The following is a 24,380-nucleotide window of genomic DNA, read 5'->3' as shown; positions in this document are numbered from 1 at the left end:
TGTCCCTGGGTAAGAGATTCCTTAAAAGGATAAAAGGAGCAAGGGGTGTTATTGTGGCAGAGTACAATAACATCACTAACTCAGAGACAGGTCACCAGCAAAATGCACAAGAAAAGTGCTACTTAGAAAAGTCAGCACCTCACCTTTGAACATGTATCATATACTTTGAACACGTATCAGAAATTGTAAGACAGCTAATATTTCTCCCCAAGGGGCATAATAAGGAATCAAAATATTTTAAAAACTTTAAAAAAGTTTTAAAACGTTTATTCTAGTTGTCCTGTGCATACCTTTAATCCCAGCACTAAAGAGATAGTGGCCGTGGTAGTGGCAGAGGCAGAGGCAGAGGCAGAGGCAGAGGCAGAGGCAGAGGCAGAGGCACAGGCAGAGGCAGAGGCAGAAGCAAGTGGATCCATGTGAGTTTGAGGTCAGTCTGGGTCATATAGCAAGCTCCAGGCCAGGCAAGTTTACAAAGAAATAACTTGTCTCAAGCAAATAAACAAAAACAAAATCCAAAACAACAACAAAAAATGTTTGTGTGTTTCTCTCTCTCTCTGTCTCTCTGTCTCTGTCTCTCTGTCTATGTCTCTTTGTCTCTGTCTCTCTTTCTAGGTCAGAGGATATCCTTCAGAAGTAGATTTTCTCCTTCTACAGTGAGGATTCTATGGGTCAAATTCAGGTCATCAAGATTTGCTGCAAGCGCCTTCACCGAGCTATTTCATTGGCCCTCAACATACAGATTTCTTAAGCAGTGAGGCTTAATTCTGCCCTTAGCACTGTTAGCAGTTCTTTCCTAACTGTTGGGCCAACCCCGCCTGGGAAGGCTGCTTGCAGCTTTGCAGTGCTTGACCCTTCCCTTTTGGTCTATTTTTTTTCCCTGCTCCCCTCTCCACGATTTCCCTCCCTTTCCTCTAAGCGTCTGTACGCTCATTGCAGCATCATTCAAAATCTGCTCGTTTAAAAGTCTCTTTTAAGATGAAGAGAGACGGACTTGAGGGGAGTTCTAGAATTTCCCCAGACCTTTCCAACACCCAGAGAGTCTATATTTGGAGGCATAAACCGAGGCCAAACCTCAGGATCCTTGAAGATGGTCTCATCTACAACGTTGAGGGTGGTGTACAGGAAGGGGCACCGGAGTCACTGAAGCTAGCCTTTTAAACCTTACAGAGGAACCTGAGACCCAGAGATGCAAACTGAGGATGGGCAAGCTGAGGGAGCCAGGAACCACTGAACCTACTCACAGCTTCCACCTCAGAGGGCCCTGATGGGGAGGGAGGAGGCCAGTTGATGAGAAAAATAAGGAGGAGGGGTAGGGCGAAGGAAAGGAAGGAGGGTTGAAATGGGAGTGGAAGAGGCAGCCTACCCGGGGCTGATTGGCTCCCGAGGCCAGCCCTCTCCACGAGGTTTATAAGCGTTAGGGCTGCCCGGGGTACCCTGCCCTCTATCGCGCGCCCCGGGGAGCCACTGTCAGGATCTCAGTGAATCGGTTGGGGGGACACCTGGCCGGGAGCCTGCTCCGTGGCGGGAGGCTGAGGACCGGAGGAGCGATCGCGGAGCTGGGCGCCCGAAGTTCGGGCGCCGAGCCATGCGCCGGGCCAGCCGAGACTACGGCAAGTACCTGCGCGGTTCGGAGGAGATGGGCAGTGGCCCCGGAGCCCCGCACGAGGGCCCGCTGCACCCCATGCCTTCAGCACCGGCCCCTCCGCCGTCCCCCGCAGCCTCCCGCACCATGTTCCTGGCCCTCCTGGGGCTGGGGCTGGGCCAGGTGGTCTGCAGCATCGCTCTGTTCCTGTACTTTCGAGCGCAGGTGAGTGGCTGCCTTCCTCGCCCGGTCCTTTGCTGGGGAAACTGAGTCTGGCCCTCATGCTGGGCCTCCCGGATCTTGCCTATTATGGAAAGGAAAGCGACTCTTCAAGGAAAGGAACTTGGGGGCCTCAAGCCACACTCACCCGCACCTTCTCCCCGCAGCACGCAGAAGCTGAGCGCCACGCCACTGGTTCTAGCAGAGAAGGAGTTTGAATTTCCCCCAGAAGTAGCATTGGCGGATCCCCCTTCATGTGCCAATGATCGCACGCTTTCTCCCCACCTTGCATTTCTCACTTGAAGTTAAGAACTAGCTTTAACCCCTTTAGGGAAACTGGACGCTTTTACTTGGGTATCTACACTTTCCAACGCCGCTAACTAACCTGTGGCTGCATTGCTTTTCTGGCAGGCTGGGACCACAGTGAGAGGGTGCCAGTCGTTAGAACACCTAGAGATGACACTCCTGTCTCCAGATTAGCAGAGTGACAGCTCTACCAGAAATGCCAGGTCTCAGGGCTGGGGCACTGCTGCTTGTCTGGAGTTCAGGCTCTGAGGGTGAAGGGACAGCCCCACTGTGCCTGCCTTTGAAGTGGGCGGAGGAAGGAAGGTGCCTCTGTGTGAGTGCGAGAGTGTGTGTGTGTGTGTGTGTGTGTGTGTGTGTGTGTGTGTGTGTGTGTGTTAGTACAGCCTGACTACATTCTAGCCAGTAACCAACTTTTGAAGAGAGAGGAAGCTCCACAAAAAGATTCAGAACCGCGGCGGCGGGTAGACGGGAGAGAGAAGGAAGGGGTAAATTTGTAATATTATGCTTTCTGGTGGTTTGCGCTCTTGTGTTTTCTTGGAAATTGCAGTGCAGTTGGGTGGATTCATTCAAATATTCTTGTCTGGTGCTATGAACTCTTTCTCAGAGGAAGTGGGGGGCTGACTGTGCATATTTTTATGGGAAAGAAAGTTGGGTTTGGCCCTCGTTTGTTTCCAGAATCAAAGGTGATTACCAAACCAAACTGGATGCATTAAAATGTGTCATTGCTTGGACTGCAAGAGTTTTTGACATACGCCAAAGTTTTGAACTGTACTTGGATTACAGGCTTTGTTAAGGATTCAGATCTGCTAGTTTGTACTTTATACCACTACTGTGGTTACCCACTAATGCAAAATAGAAAGACCATAAACCAGTATTTCTGAAAACCCATCTCAGGGTTAATAATCACACTTCACATTTGTTACCTGTCGAGATTTTCTTCCTCGGGCAAGGTTTGGGTGCTTTGCTTTTGATATTAATCACAAACTCGTATGAAAATGAGAACCAAACCAAACCAAGCATTTCCCCTTCATTGGGGTACATCGGGGTGCAGAGGAATCAATGAATGACTTCTTGGTTGGTTTTTGCCATCTGTTTTTTTTTTTTTTTTTTTTAATGCATGTGTATGGAGAGCCTGCATAGTGTGCAACAATATTAAATGCTATGGGATTGACTTAAAAAAAAATCACTGTGTTTGCCAGTCCCCATATCTTTCTGTGTGTGGTGCCAAGGGGTAGAGTATACGTCCTATAAAAGGCTGTTATAGTCTTTGCAAAGAGATTTTAGGCCTGAAGATACAGTAGTTTCTGGCATCTTTTTTTTTTTTTTTTTTTTTTTTTTTTTTAACTTTTTAGGGCCCTAACATCTTCTCCGAGCAATAATTGTGAAGTGCACATTGAGCTTGGAAGGAAGTGTGGAGAATATGTTCTAGGGACTCTTAGTTTGCCAGGAACCTTGGAACCTGGCATGGCTGTGGAGGAAGGAGTCATCAGCTGGGCTCTTGTTCAGCTTTCCTGAAGGAACTCTATCGTGGTGAGGTGGTCTGAGATGTCTGTCACCCTAATGGCATGGTCACCTTCCATCACACAATAGCACAAGACTTATAATGAAACAACTTGTTCCACAGGAGATAGCAAGCTAAGCCAGATAATTTTCCTATGGGGAATTTAATGTCATCAGATTTCGTACTCCTTTTTTCTTCCCTCCCTCTGTCCCCCTCCTTACCCCCTTTCTCTGTCTCCCCTTCTTTCCCTTCCTCTGTCCCACCGTCCCTCCCTCTTCTTCCCTCTCCCTCTTCCTTCCCAGCTAGGGTCTCACTGTAGTCTAGTCTGACCTCAAAGTTGTCATGTAGCCAAGGCTATTACACCTCCAGGAGCTAGGATTGCAGACATGTACCACTGTGCATGGTCTGTGTGGTATGACTGGAGGGACTGAAGCCACAGGGCTTTGTGTGTGTTGGGCAAACACTCTACCAGTGCACCAAATGATTAGTTCCTAGTCGCTATGGGCTTGAGCCTTCCCAAGACTTACTTAAAATAATTTCAGCCATTGTTCTGAACCGAGATCTGTAACTACATTTTTGAAAGGCTGTGTGCAGGTCCAGGGAGTCATAGCTTATAGATGCGGCACAGTTTCTAGGTACTAGTGAGTAATGGTTGAAGGTGGGTTTTGGGTTCACAAAGGCTCAAATAAATACATTTTTCCTAACACTACAATTCTTTTCACTTTAAAAAAATTTTCAAAAACCTTCTTTTTTGTACTTTTAGATATTGGTGTCAAATAATGAATAGGATTTTTAAAGTTGCATTAATTTTAAAAGTCCTGGATGAACTACTTGGGATTTCCGAATGCACTTGAATGAGAATGAAACCACCTACTATCAGAACAAGTTTACATTTTAAGACAAAACAAGCCAGGTTTATGATAGTTTAAAGAGAGTGAACAGAATAATATGAATTCTCTGAAGTGGGGAGGATTGAGAGTTCAAGGTCAGCCTAGATCAAAACAAACAAAATCAAATTTAAAAGCAAAACCAAAACATCCTCGTGTTTGAATAATGAGCAATGAAAGGCATCATGGTGTTTCAGATTGTGCTTGTGCTCACACTTTAAGAAGAACTGCATTCAGTGTGGACTGCCTTCCTCCTCCCAGGCCTGCCAAGGGCTTGGCATGTGGCTTGTGCTATGTGTTTACTACACAGTATTCATGCTTTGGTTTTCAAAGGGAAAAAAAGCCTTTCTACAATGTTACTTGTAGAGTTTTGTTGGTGTTGTGTGTTGTGTGTGTTGGGTTGTGTGGTGTGTGTGTGTGGCCTGTGGTGGTTGTAGTGTGTGTTTGAATGTGTGTGTGTGTGTGTGGTGTGGTGTGCCTGTGGTGGTAGTGTGTGTTTGAATGTGTGTGTGTGTGTGTGTGTGCCTGTGTGGTGTAGTGTGTGTTTGAAGTGTGTGTGTGTGTGTGTGTGCCTGTGTGGTGTGTAGTGTGTGTTTGCTGTGTGTGTGTGTGTGTGGTGTGGTGTATGTGGTAGTGTGGTTGTGGTTGTGTGTGTATTGGGGTGTGTGTGGTCTCTGTCTAGTGTGGGGTGTGGCGCGATAGGGGGAGGAGGGGAGAGAGCGGGAGGCGGGGGCGAGCGGGCGCGACACCAGAGAGACAAGGGGACGAACTAGCGACCGAGAGGAGACCGAGAGAGACAGAGAACACAGAGAGACAGATAGACAGAGAGAGAGGGAGAGGAGGACAGAGAGACAGAGACACAGAGAGAAAGACAGAACAGAGAGAGAGAGAGAGAGAGAGAGAGAGAGAGAGAGAGGAGAAGAGACAGAGACGAACAGAGACAGACAGAGACAGAGACAGAGACCGAGACAGAGACAGAGATAGTGCCATCAAATTTAAACTCCTTCTCACTCTCCCTGTGGTGCACAGGGCAGCCTCTCTGGCTGTTTTTCACCCAGGCAAGTAGCTATTGCAGATCTGAGGTTGAGGTAGCAGGCAGCTTATTTGAAAAACTGATAAGAAGCACCCAAATGCAAACCCAACATGCCTCATTTAACCTTACAAATGATCTGTTTCAAGGAAGTACACACTCACAACGCACCCGCACACGCGCACACACCACACACACACACGCACACACGCACACACGCACACACACATACGACTTGCACCTATCAGATGATCGGATGACGCTGTAGTTATGAAATGAACGTGCGCGCACGCGTTATTGGGGGTGGAACCCAGGGCCTCCAGTATGGCAGACAAATGCTTTCCTGGCCCTAACCATCAATGTAAAACAAGACTCAAACTCATGTTGCAGGTCCACATGTACATGTGACTCACTGTAACTCAGTTTGCTGTGCTCTTCTGTGGAGGAATGTCAGTTGATAAGCCTTCTGTGAAGACATGAAGTCAGGGACAGCTTGTTTGTTCAGTGTCAGCCCCTGTGTGTCACCCCTGGGGCCCCACCTCCCCCCTGCAATCTACCACCTGACATACTTAATTGACTAAAAGGGGCTTTCAAATGATTTGCCTCCCTACACATCTTTCCTTTTCTAATTTACTGTTATGCAAAATAATTATCTACAGCTAAAATGGTACAGATTTTCAACCATGAAAATCCTCTCTCTAGACTGCTGTGTACCACAAAATATGCTGTTGGGTGGGAGCTACACACACTCGGTCTCTCTGAGCACTCGGAAAGCTTCCCCACCCCCGTCTTTCCTGACCTTCCTTCCTTCCACAGACTGCCCTCACCTGCCTCTCACACCTCTTCCTTTCCTTTTGCCTGGGCACCAAAAGGAGAAGCCACATCTGGCTAGAGATACAAAGTGGATTCTAACAGGTCCTACTTAAGGAAACAAATAGGTGGACAATTCAAAGTTAATTTTGCTGTGTGATCATGGTTTCTTTTGCCATAGGAATTGATGAGGTTCTAAACATGAAGTATTCAAAGAAAGAATCAACACCCGAATCTAACTTAGGTGTGTCATAAAAGTGCCTGAGGGATCCAAGTGAGATCTGGTCACTGGCATTTTTTGTTGTTGTTGTTGTTGTTGTTGTTTTTTGTTTTTTAAGAGAAAAAGGACAAGTTTTTTGCATTGGACATTTTTTATTTGTACCAAGCCATTAATTGTTATTAAGTGATGCAATATTGTGATAATTAGTGACTCTTCGGGGGAGGGGTGGATTCATTTTAGTAACAGAATAACTATATGTATTTGTATATTTGCGACTTGAGAGCATTGCTTCTCAGAGTTTAATACAGAGAAGGCGACCTTGGATCTAGTTAGATGTAGCTCCCCATGGTGAGTCCATGCTGGTGACTGCTGTGCTGGGACCCGCTGTTTCTGTTAGATGGCCTTAGTTTGTCTGTAGGATCCAACTTTGTTTAGGGTCTCCAGGCATTTCCTAAGGCCGCATGGTCTCTCCAGCTCAGCTCCTGCCTGAAGCCATTGCAGAATTCTGCTTTCCTGAGGTCTAAACCCCATGGTCCTTCGCATCAAGTGCCTAGTCATGACATGTCTAGTTTTGTAGGATGCTTTTGACTTAAAAGAGCCTTTTTTAAAAAGGTCTGATTGAGCTAAGTACAGTGGTATATGCCCTCAATCTCAAGACAAGGGAGGCAGAGGCAAGTGGGTCTTTGTGAATTCCAGGCCAGTCTGGTTGGCATTGAAAGTTCTAGGCCTGTTAGGGCTGGTTACAGTGAGGCTCTTGTCTTAACAAAACAAAACAAACAACAGAGGAAGATTGACAACTTCCCTTTGATGAAAACTCACACTCTGATTTGTACTAAGTATTCCAAAGAAAATACATGAAATAAATATGCACTGCAAGTAATTTTGTAAACGTGGTAGGCCATCACCCAGGTTTACAGATTTCCCTTATATGTTTTAGTGCTTCAATATTTAATATATATGTGCCACGTGCATGTGTGTGCGTGTGTGAACATGCAGCATATGTGTGCAGGCACATTTGGAGACCAAACTAGTGGGTCGGATCTCTTGGAGCTGGAGTTATAGGCAGCTCTAAGTTGCCTGACTTTGGTGCCAGGAACCAAACTCTGGCCCTCTGGAAGAGCAACAAGTACTTGTGTGTGTGTGTGTGTGTGTGTGTGTGTGTGTGTGTGTGTGTGTGTGTAAATATAAAAAATAAAATAAATAAATTTATTTATTTTTATTTTATTACATTGGTGTTTTGCCTGCATGTATGTCTATATGACAGTGTCAGATTCCCTGGAACTGGGCTTAGGGACTGCTATGTGGGTGCTGGGAATTGAACCCCAGTTCTCTAGGAAAGCAGCCAGGACTCTTAGCTGCTGAGCCATCTCTCCATGCCCAGATCATATTTATATTTGCATGACTAGAATACTAAAGCAAGAATCCGTGTGTGCATGTTTGGTAAAAGGCTGTTTTTAAGAGTTTCTAGCCAGGAGATGGTACTTTTTAGTTTGTTTGTTCCCAAGGACTGGTAAGTAGGCAGAGAGAGAGAGAGAGAGAGGAGAGAGAGAGAGAGAGAGAGAGAGAGAGAGAGAGAGAGAGAGAGAGAGAGAGAGAGAGAGAGATTTCCAACTGAGCTTTGCCTATTATAAACTTTTGCGTTTGGTCTAGTTTCATCTATGGATAAAGTGCTCACAAAGTACTTTGACTTTTGGAGGAAGGAGGAAAAGTTAAGCTATTAAAAAAAATCAGCAAGGTGTGGTATCGCACACCTTTAGTCCCAGCACTCAGGAGGCAGAGGCAGGCAGATCGCTGTGAGTCTGAAGCCAGCCTGGTCTACAAAAGTGAGTCCAGGACAACCAGGGCTACATAGAGAAACCCTGCCTCAAAAAACCTTTTAAAAAAGGTCAAACTCAGCTAGGTGGTAGTGCTTGGTGGCAGTGCATGCCTTAAATCCCAGCACTTGGGAGGCAGAGGCAGGTAGATATTTGAGTTCAAGGCCAGCCTGGTCTACAGAACCAGTTACAGGACAGCCAGAGCAATGCAGAGAAACTATGTCTTGAAAAATCAAACAAAAAGACAATCAAACTCCCTTTTTTATGGTGGTCGAAGCCACTGCAAAGTCTTGCGGGAACTTGGGAAGTAGACGGCAGAGAGAGAGACTTGGCTGGTCACCCTTCTTAAACCTGGTGTTCAGCTAGCACCTCCATGGGGGTGTTTTGGGTGAGACAATGCTTGTATTTTAGCATTTCCTAGCCCTTGCCCATATACCACAAGTACCCTCTCCACCCTAGTGTGGCCACAGTCACCAATCTGACCTATTTGTAGGATCCAGGTGAGGAATATTGGCTAAATAAATATTCCTCTGAAAGAGAAGCTGCACATCTGGCTTCTGGTTTTGTCTGGGCTGCAGATAGGTTTCTCACTCCCATGTTTCTCTCATCAAAACACTCATCTAGTCAATAAAGGGAAAGGCCAGGTGGGAACAGTAGCTCAAGATTATGATAATTTTTCTGATTTACTCAGGCCTCACGGTTTGCATCTTCAAGAGGGCTTCATCTCTATCTGGTTTCATCTAGCACAGTGCATGTGTCTTATTCATCTAGTTTAAGAGACAGGGCCTCACGCTGTAGCCCAAGCTGGCCTAGAAATTACACTGCAGCCCAGGCTGTCCTCAGATGTACTCTTTTTATTAATAATATTTTATTAATTAATTAATATATATTTATATAAATATATAAAAATATATATTTATTTAATTAATATATATATATTACATCTCAATTGTTAGACCATCCCTGTATCCTTCCATTCCCCCCTCCCTCCCACTTTTCCCCTATTCTCCTCCCCAATGACTGTGACTGGGGGACCTCCTCCCCCTATATGCTCATAGGGTATCAAGTCTCTTCTTGGTAGTCTGCTATCCTTCCTTTGAGTGCCACCAGGTCTCCCATCCAGGGGACATGGTTAAATATGGGGGACCAGAGTTCATGTGAAAGCCTCAGACGTACTCTTATCCTTCTGTTTCAGCTTCTCAAGGGCTTATATTATAACCATCAACCGCCAGCCTAGCTTGACGAGCCTTTCCTTACCTGCTTGAATCACATGCCATATCCTTGCTATCTCTTCTATCCACGAAGAAGTTCACTCCCCGTGAACTGCACACATGCGTTCCTCTTAAGAACCTATGACATCGTGTGTTGTGGACGATTGTCAGCAACTCATCAAAATGAGTTTAGAGTGAGTTGTGTCGGGGCAAAAGGAGATGGGTCAGTTGATAAAGTATTTGCTACTCACATCCTGGCCCTACAAATTCCAGCGATGGATGGGAAACAGACGGGAAGATCCTGAGGTCATGCTGGCCAGCCAGTTTAGCCAGTGGCTGAGCTCCAGGTTCAGTGAAAGACTCCATCTCTAAAATTAAAGTGCAGGGTGGTAGAGGAAGACGTCCGACATCAACCTCCACTTCTGGCCTCCACATGTGCATGTACAGGTGCTCACACACACACACACACACACACACACACACACCACACACATGTTTTCATTGACTAGACGGGTAATTTTTATTAATTACCATAATTATATACCCCTGGGGTATATAGAACTCTAAGCATGACCCTTTTATTACCAGTCACATTTCATTAACTATGACCACTTTAATATCCTTTTCCTCTCTTAGATGGATCCTAACAGGATATCAGAAGACAGCACTCACTGCATTTATAGAATTCTGAGACTCCATGAAACACAGGTTTACAGGACGCGGCGATGGAGAGTGAAGACACAGAGGCCCTCCCGGACTCCTGCAGGAGGATGAAACAGGCCTTTCAAGGGGCCGTGCAAAAGGTAAGTCTGCACAGATGTTGCTAAGTCAAGGGTTCTTCCTGACTCTACAGTAACTGAATAGTACTAAGACTTGCGAAGTGCTGGTGGTTCTGCTCTTCTGTTTTTACCAAATTGTAAAAGAGCTGACGAGGCTGTTTTCAGGAGAATTCTCTTGGAGTTGGTGGTGGGTTTCTTTCACTTCTTTTTAAGAGGAGGGATTTGAAAGGCTAGCTGGCAGGAGGGCCAGAGACTACAGTCAGTGCGAGATCACTTTGTCAGTGTGAATCCTTGCTCTGAAAACAGGACTTTCTGGTGGCCCTTTCCCCATTTGCTTCTCTTGGAATCCCAGTTGCACCCTGTGGCCTGGGCTCCCTGCAGGCAGCATTGTAATTGGCCCTGTGCTGTCAGGTGTGGTGCTGGGTGAGATGGAAATCGTGTGCCTCTTTCTCATTTTCTGGGAGAGCTGGGCAATAAGAGAGCTGAAAATGGAAAACTGGTGACTCCTGTGTCAACAGCTGGAGCTGAGGACCATGTCTGCCTGTCAGGTTTTCATGAGCCACCTGGGAGTTCTACTGCCTCAGAACTAATGCCCTTACTGACTTCACCGAAAAATTGAGCAGGAGTCTAGCGCTACGTGCTGCCTGTCTGCTCACGGGCCGCCATCCACTCGCCCTCCAGCTTCCAGATTGCTACTTCTTGGGTTACCTCAACAGCTCAGAGTAAACCCTGGCATTCTCAAAGCCGTTGGGCCTTGGATTTGTTAAGATTTCCTAATGAACTAGAGCAATCTGTCCCATCCTATCTTAGTTCTCCAGAGGGATAGCACAGCTTTAAAAGTGTGTCAGCTAAAAGTACAGCTTAGAAAGACTAAGCTGTAACACCTTTAAAGTAAATGTAACATTTTAAAGGTGAGGCTTGGTGTGTTTTATTAAATTTAAAATACTATGGCTTTTTTTTTTAAGCTTCCTTCATCGTGTCACATTACCAAGCCAATATATGGACTGAAAAAATTAAACGTGACCATCACAGATTCTGCCTGCATCTTAATTTCAGAGATGACGCACTAAAACTGAGTGTCACAGAATTGGGAAAATAGATGCTACTGAAGCAAGCACGAGAAGGCATGTTGCTTCCGGCAGCTGTTATCTGTCTGTGCGAATATATGGATTTATAGTGTAATGTAGCATCAAATTACTTTAAAGAGGTAAACACAGTTTGGACTAGGGAAAAGAAAACTTTGAACAGTTTTCAAAGTTAAGACGTTTCTTGGTTTGGGGAAGGACCACAGTAGTGGAATTCGTGCTCAGTGTGGGTGAAGCTCTGGTTTCACTCAGAACCTGGCGAACTAGTGCCAAGAGCAGACGAGAAGAATCAGCTGTTTGTATCACAGGCGCATGGTTACCAGGTGGTGTTCATGTCTGAGACCCGACGGTTATGAGTCTGAAGTTAACACAAGCTACATAGTGAGACGCTGTCTCCGAGAGGAAGAGAGGAGGGAATGGAGGGAGCACACAGTATTTTATATCAACAGATAATTTATGGTTTTCCAGGGGAATGGGACTTTATTTCATTAATTTTGTACTTGTTTGTGCTATGCTGTAGGAATTTACATTTAAAACACGGGCAATGTATGAAATCCTTTTAAAAGCTCAATGAATTATTACAATAAGCCAATGTGTGGAGGTATAACATATATATTACTCTCCTAAGCCAGTGTGTAGAGGTATAACATACACACTGTTACATAAGCCAGTGTGTAGTGGGATAATATACACACTATTATAATATGCCAGTGCGTGCTAGAGGTGAAAGGTCCCAGCTTTTCCTAGGCCTGAGCTTTAGGAAGGAGACAAATGTTACCCAAGACTTATTATTATAGTCAACCAACATCCATATGGTACAACTGTGGACCTAGGCACTTTGCCATACTTTTTTCTTATACCCAAGAATTTACTCTTTTATCCTAGCCAAAGAAATAGTTTACCAAATGCATTCTCCCTTGATGAAAACCACTGGTTAATGTGACGTCCTTGTAATTTGCCACAGTAATCAGATTTCCAATTTGTCTTGGCAATGCTAAAAATAGGATGGGTCCGATGGGCATTCTGAAAGTAAGTTTGCATCTTAAACCTTAGTCCTAACAGATACTGAGTGAACCCAAAGAACGATTTATGTGTAGCTGCAATCATTATTGAGAGATCAGCCCATGCAGTTGTAATGCATACCAGACATCAGTGCAATATCATATTATAGGCGTGCAGAAAGCAGTGTTTAGCCAGCTCATTGTGGTCAGACGAGTAATCTTGTTTTTTCCCTCCTTTTTTGTTTGTGGCTAGGTTTTCTTTGCTTTTTTTTTTTTTTTTTTTTTCTCTTTTGCACAGAGCTCTGAAAGCCTCCTACTGGTCCAACTCTACCAACCGCAATTTATAAAGTTTATCATAACAGTCTATGACAATAAAAGAAAAACACTAGTACAGTGTGGTGTCTGATTTGTGAAGCGATGCCTGTTTTCAATTTTGGCAGCCTTCCTGGGCTCTGCCCAGCCAGCCTGGCTTGAGCTGAGTGGTGAATTCAGACCTTAACCCAGACTGCCCTGCGTGGCAGGGAAGACACTCACCCTAGACCTTCCGTTTGGACTCAGTGGAAACACATCCGTTTATGTGCCAAGTAAAGATTTTGAGCCCTCGGGATGTGACTCCACCGCCTTCAAGGTGCCTGGCAGTCGATTTCATGCTGGGAACTTTTGGTAAAAAAAACTGTATGAAATTTGCCTGTAAAAATGTTTAGATGAAGGACATCAAAGGAAGAGATCGATAGGTGTAACCTTGCTGTCTGCAAGGAGGTACCCTGTGCCTTGAAGCGGGTAGGGAGAAGCAAGATGGCTTGTCGCTGCTTCTTTGTTTGTTAAATCTATATGGATGTTTTGCCTTCATGTATGTCTGTGTGCTTGGTGCTCTCAGAGCCTAGAGGAAGCAGCCAGTTCCCTGGAACTGGAGTTATGTGCAGCCATGTGGCTGCTGGGAATTGAACTCTGGTCCTCTGGAAGAGTGGTCAGTGTTCTTGACTGCTGAGCCACTTCTCTAGCCCCTGTACTTGTTTATTTTATTTTATTTAGCTTTTAAAAGCTAGACTTTAGATTGAGAAGTGTGTGTGTGTGTGTGTGTGTGTGTGTGTGTGTGTGTAAGTGCACTCACTCTTGCCTATGTGTGCAGAGATTCAAAGAAGACACAGTGTATCTTCCTCTATTGAGCACCAGCTTGCTTTGTGAGACAGCGTTTCCCATAGAATGTGGAGCTTGTTTGTTTGGTTAGACTGGTGAGTGAGCCCCCAGGATCTGTCTGACTACTAAGCACTGGGGTTATCGATGAGCATGGCCATGCTTGGCTTTTATGTGGGTCCCAGGAGTACTCACTCAGACCTTCATGCTTGGTCAGTTTTCCTACTGAACTGTCCTCTCTTTAATGTAATACTATAGAAGAATGTTTTTATTTAGTAATTATGTATGCAGATGTTGTATTTAAGAACTTAAAATGTTTTTCCTGATAGAGCTAGAAAGATGGCTGTGGTGATAAAGTGCTTAGAAGACCAGAGTTCCATTTCTAGAACACACATTTGAAAAGGCCGGGAGGGGCTGGAGAGATGGCTTAGAGCTGAAGAGCACTTGCTGCGCTTCCAGAGGACCCGGGTTCAGTTCCCAGCCATCTGTAACCCCAGTTCCAGGAGATTTGCTGTCTTCTGGCCTCCCTGGCCACCAGGGACACACATGGTACACACACAACACACACACACTCACACACACGCACACACAGGCACACACAAGCACATACACTCATGCATGCACACACAGGCAAAAACAGTTATATTCATAAAATAAAAAAAAATCCAGTAATAAGTTTTATAATTCCTACACTGAGAAAGAAGAGATAGGCAGATCCCTGGAACTCAGTGGAGGGTCAGCCTTTGCTATGTGACAAATATCAGGCTAGCGACTTATCTTTTTAAAAAAGTAGAATGACACCCCAAAATTCTCTCTCCACCTCTCTGTCTCTCTGTCTCTTACTCTCTGTTCCTTATTCTCTCCGTCTCTGTCTGTCTGTCTGTCTGTCTGACACACACACACACCACACACACACACACACACAATTTTTCTGATACCATCTGGGGCTGAGGTAGCTCAGCGTCTCAGTGTCCTCTAGCATTGGACCTCCTGCTTAGGAGGCTCAACTTGCTTCCTGCTGAGCTGCCATTTGCCTATAAAGCCTGAGGGTTGCCTAGAACCAACAAGGAAAAAGAGAAAATGTGAGGGTACCATGAACAGTCTGGACATTATCTCAAGCAAACAACAAACAAACAGAAAAAGCCCTCATAAAGTTGAACAATAAGACATGTCTATAGCTTGGAACAAAGCTATAAGTTTGTCCAGGCCAAGGAATTTAGTCTGCTCACACACATTTGAATGTATCATACCTACCTGAGTAATTTTTAGGAATGTCTAGGAGAAGAAAAGGAGGAAGAAGAAGAAGAAGAAGAAGAAGAAGAAGAGAAGAAGAAGAAGAGAAGAAGAGGAGGAGGAGGAGGAGGAGGAGGAGGAGGAGGAGGAGGAGGAGGAGGGGAGGAGGAGCCAGGTTATCTGTAAACTAAGATTCTTGAATGCAATTGGGCATCAACCAATTCCTAAAGCCACTCAGGAACGTTATGAGGATGGTTCATTCTCACCTTGCATGTCATACATATACTTGATGGTTATGAATGGCAGTCGTGGACAATATTGCCGCAATGCCATCACAATTGGGTACGTTTTGTGAGGTGATGTCTCTAACTAGACTTCTTGCTTCAGTCCTGTGGGTCTCTTTGTCTTTGACGCTGGTTTCTTATAAAAGTATGAAACTCTCTAATTCCATTCCCAAATATGAAAAAGCCAATGATGGGAACTGGAGAGATGGCTCAGTGGTTAAGAGCACTTGCTGATCTTTCAGAGGACCTGGGTTCAATTCCCAGCACTCATATTTTGGTTTCCAAATATCCGTAACACCTGATGCCCTCTTCTGGCTCCTATGGGTACTGAGCACATGTGGTGCACATACATTCATACAGGCAACACTCACACACAGAAAATAAATAAATTCAAAAACAAAAGACAAATGCCAACCAGCCCAATGATGATAATGACAATCAGTAAGCTATTTTATTAACAGACCTCTGTTCCCTTGAAGCCTTCCTGGAGAAGTGAAGTAAGACAGAGTCATCATTACTGGAGCAACACCCATTCTTATCCCGAGACAATCAGTATACGTGTAATTTATAATGGGCATGCGCATTGTACCCTGACAGTAAGACTAGTGAATCCAACATTTCTGATGCTTTGATTGGCAATGAAATTATGAAATAGTCACTGTTACTTGAGATCATCTCAGTTGGAAGAATCTTATCAAGGGAAATGACTCTGCGTGCATGCGTGGGTGTGTGGGTGCGTGCGTGCATGCATGCATATGTGAGTGAGTGTGTGCATGTATGTATGCTCGTGTGTGTGTCTATGTGTCTGTGTGCTTGTGTGTATGTGTGTGTGTGTGTGTCGGTGTGTGTATGTATGTCTGTGTATGTGTGTCTGTGTGTATGTGTGTGTGTCTGTTGTGTGTTGTCTGTGTGTATGTGCTTGTGTGTATGTGTGTGTGTCTGTATATGTATGTATGTGTGCGCATGCGTGTATGTGTGTGTGTGTCTGTGTATGTATGTCTGTGTATGTATGTGTGCGCATGCGTGTATGTGTGTGTGTCTGTGTATGCGTGCATGCATATGTGTGTGTGTGTGTGTGTGTTCCCTCAAGGTCTGGATTCTCCTTCTTTAGCAGGTCCTGTCCTCCCTGTGTCTAGGGTGGCCTCTTGTGCTGTCGTGCCTGCATAGGGAAAAGGATGGCAGTATGGGGGATTCCGCTGGCTGGCGGAACTGGAAGACCATGCCTTACTGCAAGGGAGGCATGGCATCTAGCTTCCAGCTGAGCTGCCACTTGCCTGTGATGCTTGAGGAAGAGACAGTGTAGAACCAGCAAGAAAGGAGAGAGGCACCGTCAGCGGTCTCTGATGCACACTACAGCTGGATAAGAAGGAAAACGGACTCACTATACACACAGCGCGCGCGCGCGCGCGCGCACACACACACACACACACACAGAGCCTGCCCCACACACCCGTGTAGATATACACACATATATGGAGCAGAGTTAACATGAGCCTGAGAAGGCTGGTGGTCAGCATTTTACTTTCTAAAGTTTATATTTAGGTAACTAGAGAGAGCATGGGAAAGAGATTGAAACACAGATTTAACCATTTGAAGAAGTGTCACCAATGTTGATTGCAGCTTGCAGTTTTCGGCTAGATTTTAAAGTTTCCAAAGCATTTACTCAAAGCCAGAATGTTCATCATTTTGAGATTGTTTTCTTTTGGAGTTGCCTTGTGGATATTATTTCTTTTAGTCTTCGTAGTTACAAAAGAAAGATCAAGTTGGAGTTTCAATCCTCTTTGCTGTCCCTTTGCCTTTGTGTTCAAGAATTTGTGTCCTCAGAGAGTTTCTCATAAACCCAGGAGGAAACTTGAGTTCGGGTCACTGGTGTTCCCAAATCGAGGGTTAGTCATGTAGTGGTTTCCACGAGGAGTCCGTCTCTCTCTGCCGTAAGAGTTTTGGGAATTGCAATCAACCTCAATCATATTTAGTGTGCATAAAAGCCACTGTTTTAAAAAATGGGAAATCTGAAGTAAGATCCACAGAGATCTCCTGCAGAGCCAAGGCTGTCCGTATTAGTTACATCTGTTGCTGTGATAGAATACCACAAGCAAGGCAGCTTCCAGAAGGAAAGGCTTATTTGGGCTTATGGTTCCTGAGGGCTAGGGATCCTTATGGCAGGGAAGCGCAGCAGCGTGCAGCAGGCGTGATAACTGGAACTGGATGCTGAGAGCTCTCTCATTGTGAGTCATAAGTACCACCCCCCAACACACACACACACACACACACACACACACACACACAGAGAGAGAGAGAGAGAGAGAGAGAGAGAGAGAGAGAGAGAGAGAGAGAGAGAGAGAGAGAGAGAAATGGCAGGGGGCTTTGAACCCTCAAAGTCCATCCCCAGTGAAGAACTTCCTATAGCAAGACTGTACCTTCTAGACCTCCACAGAGAGTGCCACCAGGTGTTCAAATCCACGGGACTGTAGGGGACATTCTTATTTAAACCACAACACCGTTACTACCATTTGCTCAACAAAAGGCTCATGGCAGTGTACTCATTCTGGGGGTAGGTGGGTGGAGGGTCAGAGAAAGAAAGCAGAGCCAGGAGGATTGTAAGGTACAACTGCCAAACCAGTGATGGCAGAGGGCCAGAGGTGAGCTTTTCCTGTGCTATGAGCAGTCTGGGATGGAAGAGAAGATTATGAGTGGGGACTCTTGAAAGACACAGAATTAGAAAGATCTACCTGAGAGATTCATGATGGGCTGGCCGCAGGCATTTAATGGAACCTGTGTTGCTAAGGGGTGGATTGACTTGTTCATAAGGCCCATTTTGTCCAGTTGTTTTTCTAATTTCCTCTCAAAATACGGTGCAAGCATTATCCTAAAGAGGCTCCCACACCCACTTGTCCACCTGCCTGTGGAATTAGGAGCTCCTCCTGGGTACTCATGGAGTGTATTGTGTGCACACAAGCTACACATGCACAGGCTGAGCCTGGCTCACCCTAGGTGAGCTTTTCAAGGACCTGTGGCTTTCATTTCTGTCCACAGTGGCAGGTGCACAGTAATGCAACTTACAGAACAAATTTTATTTGGGATAATCCATACCCTTCCTGCATACGTGTCATGTGTGGTGTCTTAGTTAGGCTTACCATCACTTTGATGAAGGACCATGGCCAAAAGCAAGTTGGGGAGGAAAGGGCTTATTTGGCTTACAGATCAATGTTCATCACTGAAGAAAGTCAGGACAGGAACTCAAATGGCAGGAACCTGGAGGCAGGAGCTAATACAGAGGCCACAGAGGGGTGCTGCTTATCGACTTGCTCCTCAAGGCTTGCTCAGCCTGTTTACATAGAGAACCCAGAACCACCAGCTCAGGAATGGCATCCCACATTGAACTAGACCCTCTCCCCTTGATTACTAATTAAGAAAAATGCCCCACAGGCTTGCCTACAGCACCATCTTATGGAGGCATTTTTCTCATTTGAGGTTCTTGTCTCTCAAATGACTCTAGCCTGTGTCAAGTTGACGTAAGACGAGTGACCGCATGTGGCTAGTCACTCTTGTCAGGAGCAAACCATAGTGTAAACTCACAAGATTTGTTAGGGCTGCCAGGCTCAAGTGTGTTCTGCTTCCAGATCAGCTCTTTCTCTGGGTTGAGCCTGCTAGGGGCCTTCCTCTGGTGGCCTGCATCCTTCCCTCATCACAGTCACTGTCTACACCAGCTGGCCTGCCACCTTGGCTGCCCTTTGGCTATTATTCCTAGGGCAACAGGAACAGGAGACTGCAAAAGCCATCTTTTTCTGTGGAGGCAGGGCTTAGTGATGCGGAGAGCTCCGCCAGTGTAAGGCTGGCATTCTTGCTGCAGCAGGTAGAGGAAAGCAGAGACACACCGCACTCCTCCGCTGAGCCCCTGCAAACACTTTTCTCTTTAAATGGGTAGTAGAGTAGGAGACACTTTAACATTGGTCTTTTATGAAGACTAATACTGCTTGGTCATAAGGCTGTTTTTTTTTTTTTTTAAATCAAAGCCCAAGGGGACCTTTAACCGTAGCGGAAGCCTCCTCACTTAAAGCATGAAGGTTAAACAATAAAAACTAATTTTCTATTCCCAGAATACCCATTGCCCTTCCAGGAAAAGCATCACTCTGCTTCATGAAAACAAGGACACATAGCTCCTCAGCCCCTTGGTGTGAAAAGTACATTAACAGTTGTAGGCGAGTGTCCCTCCCACTCTCTGCTGGAAGAAATGGCACTCTGGCTGCTGTGGCCAAGTCCTTCACCCGGAGCTTTCAGAGACTTGCATGGCAGTTGCGAGGGAACAGGTAGAGGTCAGATCCTTGGGGTCAGTGGGGTGAGACACCCCTTAGGCCTTTGCCCTCTCCTCTTCCTGCTGGGCTGCTGGTCCTTCCTGGTTGCTTCCGTTCTGAGCACTGTCCTGGGGTTGGGGGCTCTGCCTAAGGAAGCCAGGGGTGAGGGGTGTCTTCTGTTGTGGACCTGCTCAGGTAGAAGACTGCTGTAAGGATGTGTTCGAGCTGTCATCACTCTCTCCTCCTAAGGGTCTGGACCATCATCAGTGCATCCAAATCTCTCTCTCTCTCTCTCTCTCTCTCTCTCTCTCTCTCTCTCTCTCTCTCTCTCTCTCGGAGTGTTACCTTTAGGGTCAGAGAAAAGCTGAGGTAAGGATTCTGGTCCTTCTTCAGCACAGCAGTAGCTGCTCTTTCCATGCCTGGGACTGCTACCTGGAAGTAAAGGCCTCGTGGCTGAAGACAATCCACTACAGAAATGCTAGGGCATTCTAGCTAAGTGTGAGACCAAAGCAGGAAGGATATACATTGCAGGTTAAGGGTTCTGTTTGCAGTTAAGACAGTTAAGAATGAGTTCCTGCTTCTCCTGTGTTAAGTCCTTGCAAGTTAAGGTTTCTATTTGTAATTAAGAGTAAGCTCCTGTTTCTTAGATCTGATGTAAGCTGCGTGCCACCCTGTTCACGCGATATGTGCATCCTTATTCTTGTTCCTTCCCTTTCACTGTATCTCTCTAACAATGTTTAGCAGCCAACTCGCTTGCCCAGTGAACATCTTATCTCTTCTGTAAAAGGGACTTCAAGAAGCCAGCAGGGGATGCTCTCTCAAATCTCCACTCAGGGTAAGGCAGATGGCTGGCTAATTCCAGGTGCACTCCAAAATACAGCTTGCTTTTAACTGGACAATTGTGGATTTGGCCTTTTCTCCTCAAGATTCTTGAGCTTAACATAAAAAAAGCAGCAGGTGTCAAAGGTATTCCACGACTGTAAGTCAGGTTCTGGCATCTAGCACCATCTGAAGATGCTCTACATGCCCTAACCCCCAGCATTGCTAGCATCCTTGAGGGAGGAAGCACACGGGGGGGGGGGGGGGGGGGGAAGAGTTATGAAGCCAGGCAGGCAGCTCAGCGATACACAGTTACTGTTTTCTTTGCACCTGCAAGACTCCAGGTTTTCTCCTCATCCTAAGCAGTTTCTGAGTCTGTAGTTGTGGAAGGACAACTGGATGCCTTACGACACTCCAATCTCCTAATCATGTACTTGGTTGCTCTGGCAACCAGCTTCCATCCCCCTGAGCTATCTCATTGGCATAAATAGGCCTGGTTGAGAAAGGTTTATGAATAACAGAAGATGCTTCTGTCACTTTTGTCATTAAAGAAATGCCAGGAATTTTAGGAGCGGGTGTGCCAGGAACTGTGGATACAGACCTATGTATATATTTCTTTAAATCTCGTGCTAAGGGACCCAGCCATGGAGGGTCTCATTTGTACTTGCTCCTGAGGCTGCCAGGCGTTCTCAGCAAGAGGAGGGGCACGCTCCCTTTGGACTTAAGATGCGTATTCCAGCAGCCACGCGAGCATCAGTTTCTGACGCAAAGACTGGGAGAGAGGAGGTAGATAGCGATTGCTGTCTTCCCAAGGAGGAGTGATGGGAGCTCAAAGGCTGTGTGGTACTGGGCCTGGGAGGAGGAAATGGGATTTCTGAGGTATTTACCAAGCAGAAGTCCAGCAGGACTTCCCCGACAGGAGTGGGAAATGGGCTATTCATTTTCAGAAACACCTGGAGTGTGGCATTCACGTGCTAACTGGCGGATGAATGCACTGTTCCTGTAACTAGGTTGGAGAAGAATTGCATGAAGGGTATCATTAAGATGTTAAAATGAATGCATTACATATGTTAACAAGTGTGTGAACCCTGTATTATATCTGGCAAGTGGGGTGTTAAATCCTTGTTCAACCAGCCAGATGTCCCTGCAGCTGCTGTGGCATTGCCGAGGGAGACAGCCACCTGAGACCCTTGCTGCTGACTAGCACCAACAGTGTCTGGAGCATCTGGCTGTACAAATTGCTTCTTCCGGGGATTTGATTGACAGGTACCCCATGGATCACATGACTCATATCGTGGCACAGGTGGGATTTCAGACGGATACACCCAAACTCCAGCAACCTGACCTTTCCATGCAGCTGAGATATATTTTTATTGTTTGGAAGGATGAAATCAAAATTGCAGTCAAACAAACGTAAGACCAATTGAATCACATATACTCAGTGTCTTGCTCTCGTAGTTATTTAGCATCGTTTTTAAGGGCAGGCTTAGAAGTTGGCTGCGTTTGGCAAAAATTTCTAAATCATTTAAAAAGCTCACAGGGGTCTGAAGGGAGCTGGGTCCTAGCAGACTGGATGCTTTCCTTATCATACCCCTGGGAACTGCACTTCTTGGATGTGCCGGTTAAGAGAAGTTGAACAGAGGCCACAGTGGAGACCACAGTTACACAATCAATTGATCTTGTGTAGGCTTTGTTCCCTGGAGGGGGTAGATTGTGAAATCCCAACATTTTTTCCTATGAGTTAAACTACACTTGAAATTAAGGGGGGAAAAAAATCAAATCAGTTGTTTTCCTGTCTCTGCAGATGCACTCTGACAGTAAAGATGAAAAGTTAGTAAAATATAATTCAAAAGATAGCACTCAGGCCGGGTGTGGTGGCGCACGCCTTTAATCCCAGCACTGGGGAGGCAGAGACAGGTGGATCGCTGTGAGTTCGATGCCAGCCTGGTCTACAAAGCGAGTCCAGGACAGCCAAAGCTAACACAGAGAGACCCTGTCTTGAAAAACAAACCAACCAACCAACCAATCAACGAACCAACCCAAAAGATAGCACTCAGTATTGAAACTTCCTCATTTCCTTTTGAAATCCTGAATTCCTGTCTTTTGGTGTCCAGGAGGCGTCAATTTGGGGCAATGTCCACTAGGTGGCACTGTGTCAGAAGGTTTCTTTTATCCTTGGCTGCAATTTCTTTGGCTGCCTACTTGACTCAGTTTCCTTTTCCTTCTGTTTTGTTCCCTTTTCTTGTTCTGTTAAAGCGTAGTTTAAGCCTAAATTATGCTTATCTAAAAATGAATACTTTAAAAAAGAGACTGCTTGTTACAGTTTGACCATAAATAAATTCATTCGTTCATGAAGGTTCTTATTAACTCTCACAGGTAAAGATTCTTGTTGTCCTCCGTAGTTTATAGGAACCAGGGTGTGTGTGTGTGTGTGTGTGTGTGTGTGTGTGTGTGTGTGTGTGTGTGTGTGTGTGTGTGTGTGTGTGTGTCGCAGGTTTAAGTGTAAGGAGGTATTTATGCTTAAATATGAGGGATTAGAAGTGTGGCTGTGAGATTTCACCTTTGAGTGAACGTGGGTACTAACAAACACCCACTTAGCAGCCCTGTTTCTCAATGCCTACTGGATGTTAGAATCCACCTTGCATCATCTTTTGAAAAATATCAAGATGGTATGAGACCAGTGCCTGTGAACAGGCCCAGGGCAATCCCAAAGTTAACTCCAAATCGAAGCGGTGTCCACTGTTTGGATGCATCGAATTCTACCTACAAGAAATTTGTGTGTGCACACGCGCACACAAATGCATGTGCAAAGGTGTGCTTGTGTATGGGTGTGAGTGTGTGTGGAAGCCAGAGGTCATCTGGGCCTATCCTTCCGAAGTCACCCACCTTGGTTCATTAGGACAGGGTCTCTCATCGGCCCAGAGGTTGATGATTAGGCTGGGTAGGCTGTCCAGAGAGCTCCAAAGACCAGCTTGTGAGTGGTCAGGTTGAAAGAGTGCACTGATGCCTAGCATTTCTGGTTCTTTATTTTAAACAAACAAACAAACAAACAAACAAGCCACTGGGTCTGGGGATTAACTCAGAAGTTCTTGGTTACACTATGCCAATTAAGCTATCCTTAAGTTAAGTTTATTTTTTTTAACAGTCTCAAAACCCATAGACTGAGTTGATGGTATTTAATAATTACCCATTAATAGCAATTTCGTTGGGGTTCAAAAGACTGAGGTGGAGACATATATGTTACAGTATTTTGTGTGTGTGATCTGAGGTCACAGAGTCATTGTAAGATCCCTTTTTGGTATTGAAACTTCCTTCCTGGATTTCTGAGAGGAATTGCCATCCTCCAACACTCTAGAGAAATAACACAAAAGCATTACCTCCCGGGTCTCTAACGAGAGCTCTAATTCATCCTGGGACATGAACCCTTTTTTCCCCTGACAGCAGGCATTGAAAGTGCTTCTGAGAGGTGCTATTTATTGAATTTTCTTGTAACTAAATGGGTCCGTGGCAGCTCTGACCTAGAAGCCACTGATTAAATGGGCGAGGAAAGTGCATTCCCAGGGGAGAGGGAAGAAAAAAAAATGTCCCTGCCCATTTAATCAGGGGCTTCAGTCTGCTGCTTTGGTCTGGGTCTCAAGCCTTAAGATAATTTGCTCATTTGCCCGTGTAGAAATCCCTGCAAAGGGGATTTGTCAATCTCAGCTGAGGCAGCCACAGCTCCTTGTCTGTTAGAAATTCAAATGAGAGCCTCCAGCACAGGCCTCTTGGACCTCAGACTGTGTGAGCTCGCAGTCCTCCCAGATGTCGGACACACCACCTTCGGTTTTGAGAGTCGCTGCACTGGCCACAGCAACGTTTTTCTCTATGGTGAGGCTGAGTGTGTAGACATTTATTTAGGGAACAGGTTTGTAGGAGGAATGTGCCACGCTTCTCTCCTGACAGCAGAGCAGGTCAGCGCTAGTGGGAAAATGAGGGAATAGCTTTAAGCCTCCGAATAACTCTGTCTCCAAGATGCCTATTCTAGTCAGGTAAGATATATAGTGATGTCTATATGTAGATACGCACAATGGATATATAGAAAATGTATATAAATGTATAAAGTTATGCACAATGTGTAGTGATGCACTCTGTATATAGAAATGCATAGGAATATATGTAGTTATAAAAATTCTC

The 24,380-nt window shown here is 45.5% G+C and overlaps 1 protein-coding gene across 1 annotated transcript in view; it reads left to right on the top strand.

Annotated features, from left to right (window-relative positions):
- The first annotated feature begins 1,557 nt into the window (after positions 1 to 1,557).
- Positions 1,558 to 24,380, top strand: part of Tnfsf11 (TNF superfamily member 11) — a 92,784-nt gene continuing 69,961 nt past the window's right edge. The window contains exon 1 of the mRNA XM_051160861.1: positions 1,558 to 1,807. Within this exon, the coding sequence (XP_051016818.1) occupies positions 1,586 to 1,807 (222 nt within the window). The 5' untranslated portion in view covers positions 1,558 to 1,585. The remainder of the gene's footprint in view (positions 1,808 to 24,380) is intronic.

Source organism: Acomys russatus, chromosome 18, assembly GCF_903995435.1.
Source record: "Acomys russatus chromosome 18, mAcoRus1.1, whole genome shotgun sequence".
NCBI lineage: Eukaryota > Metazoa > Chordata > Mammalia > Rodentia > Muridae > Acomys > Acomys russatus.
The sequence above is the reverse complement of the archived record's forward strand: the minus strand, read 5'-3'. Positions and strand labels throughout refer to the sequence as shown.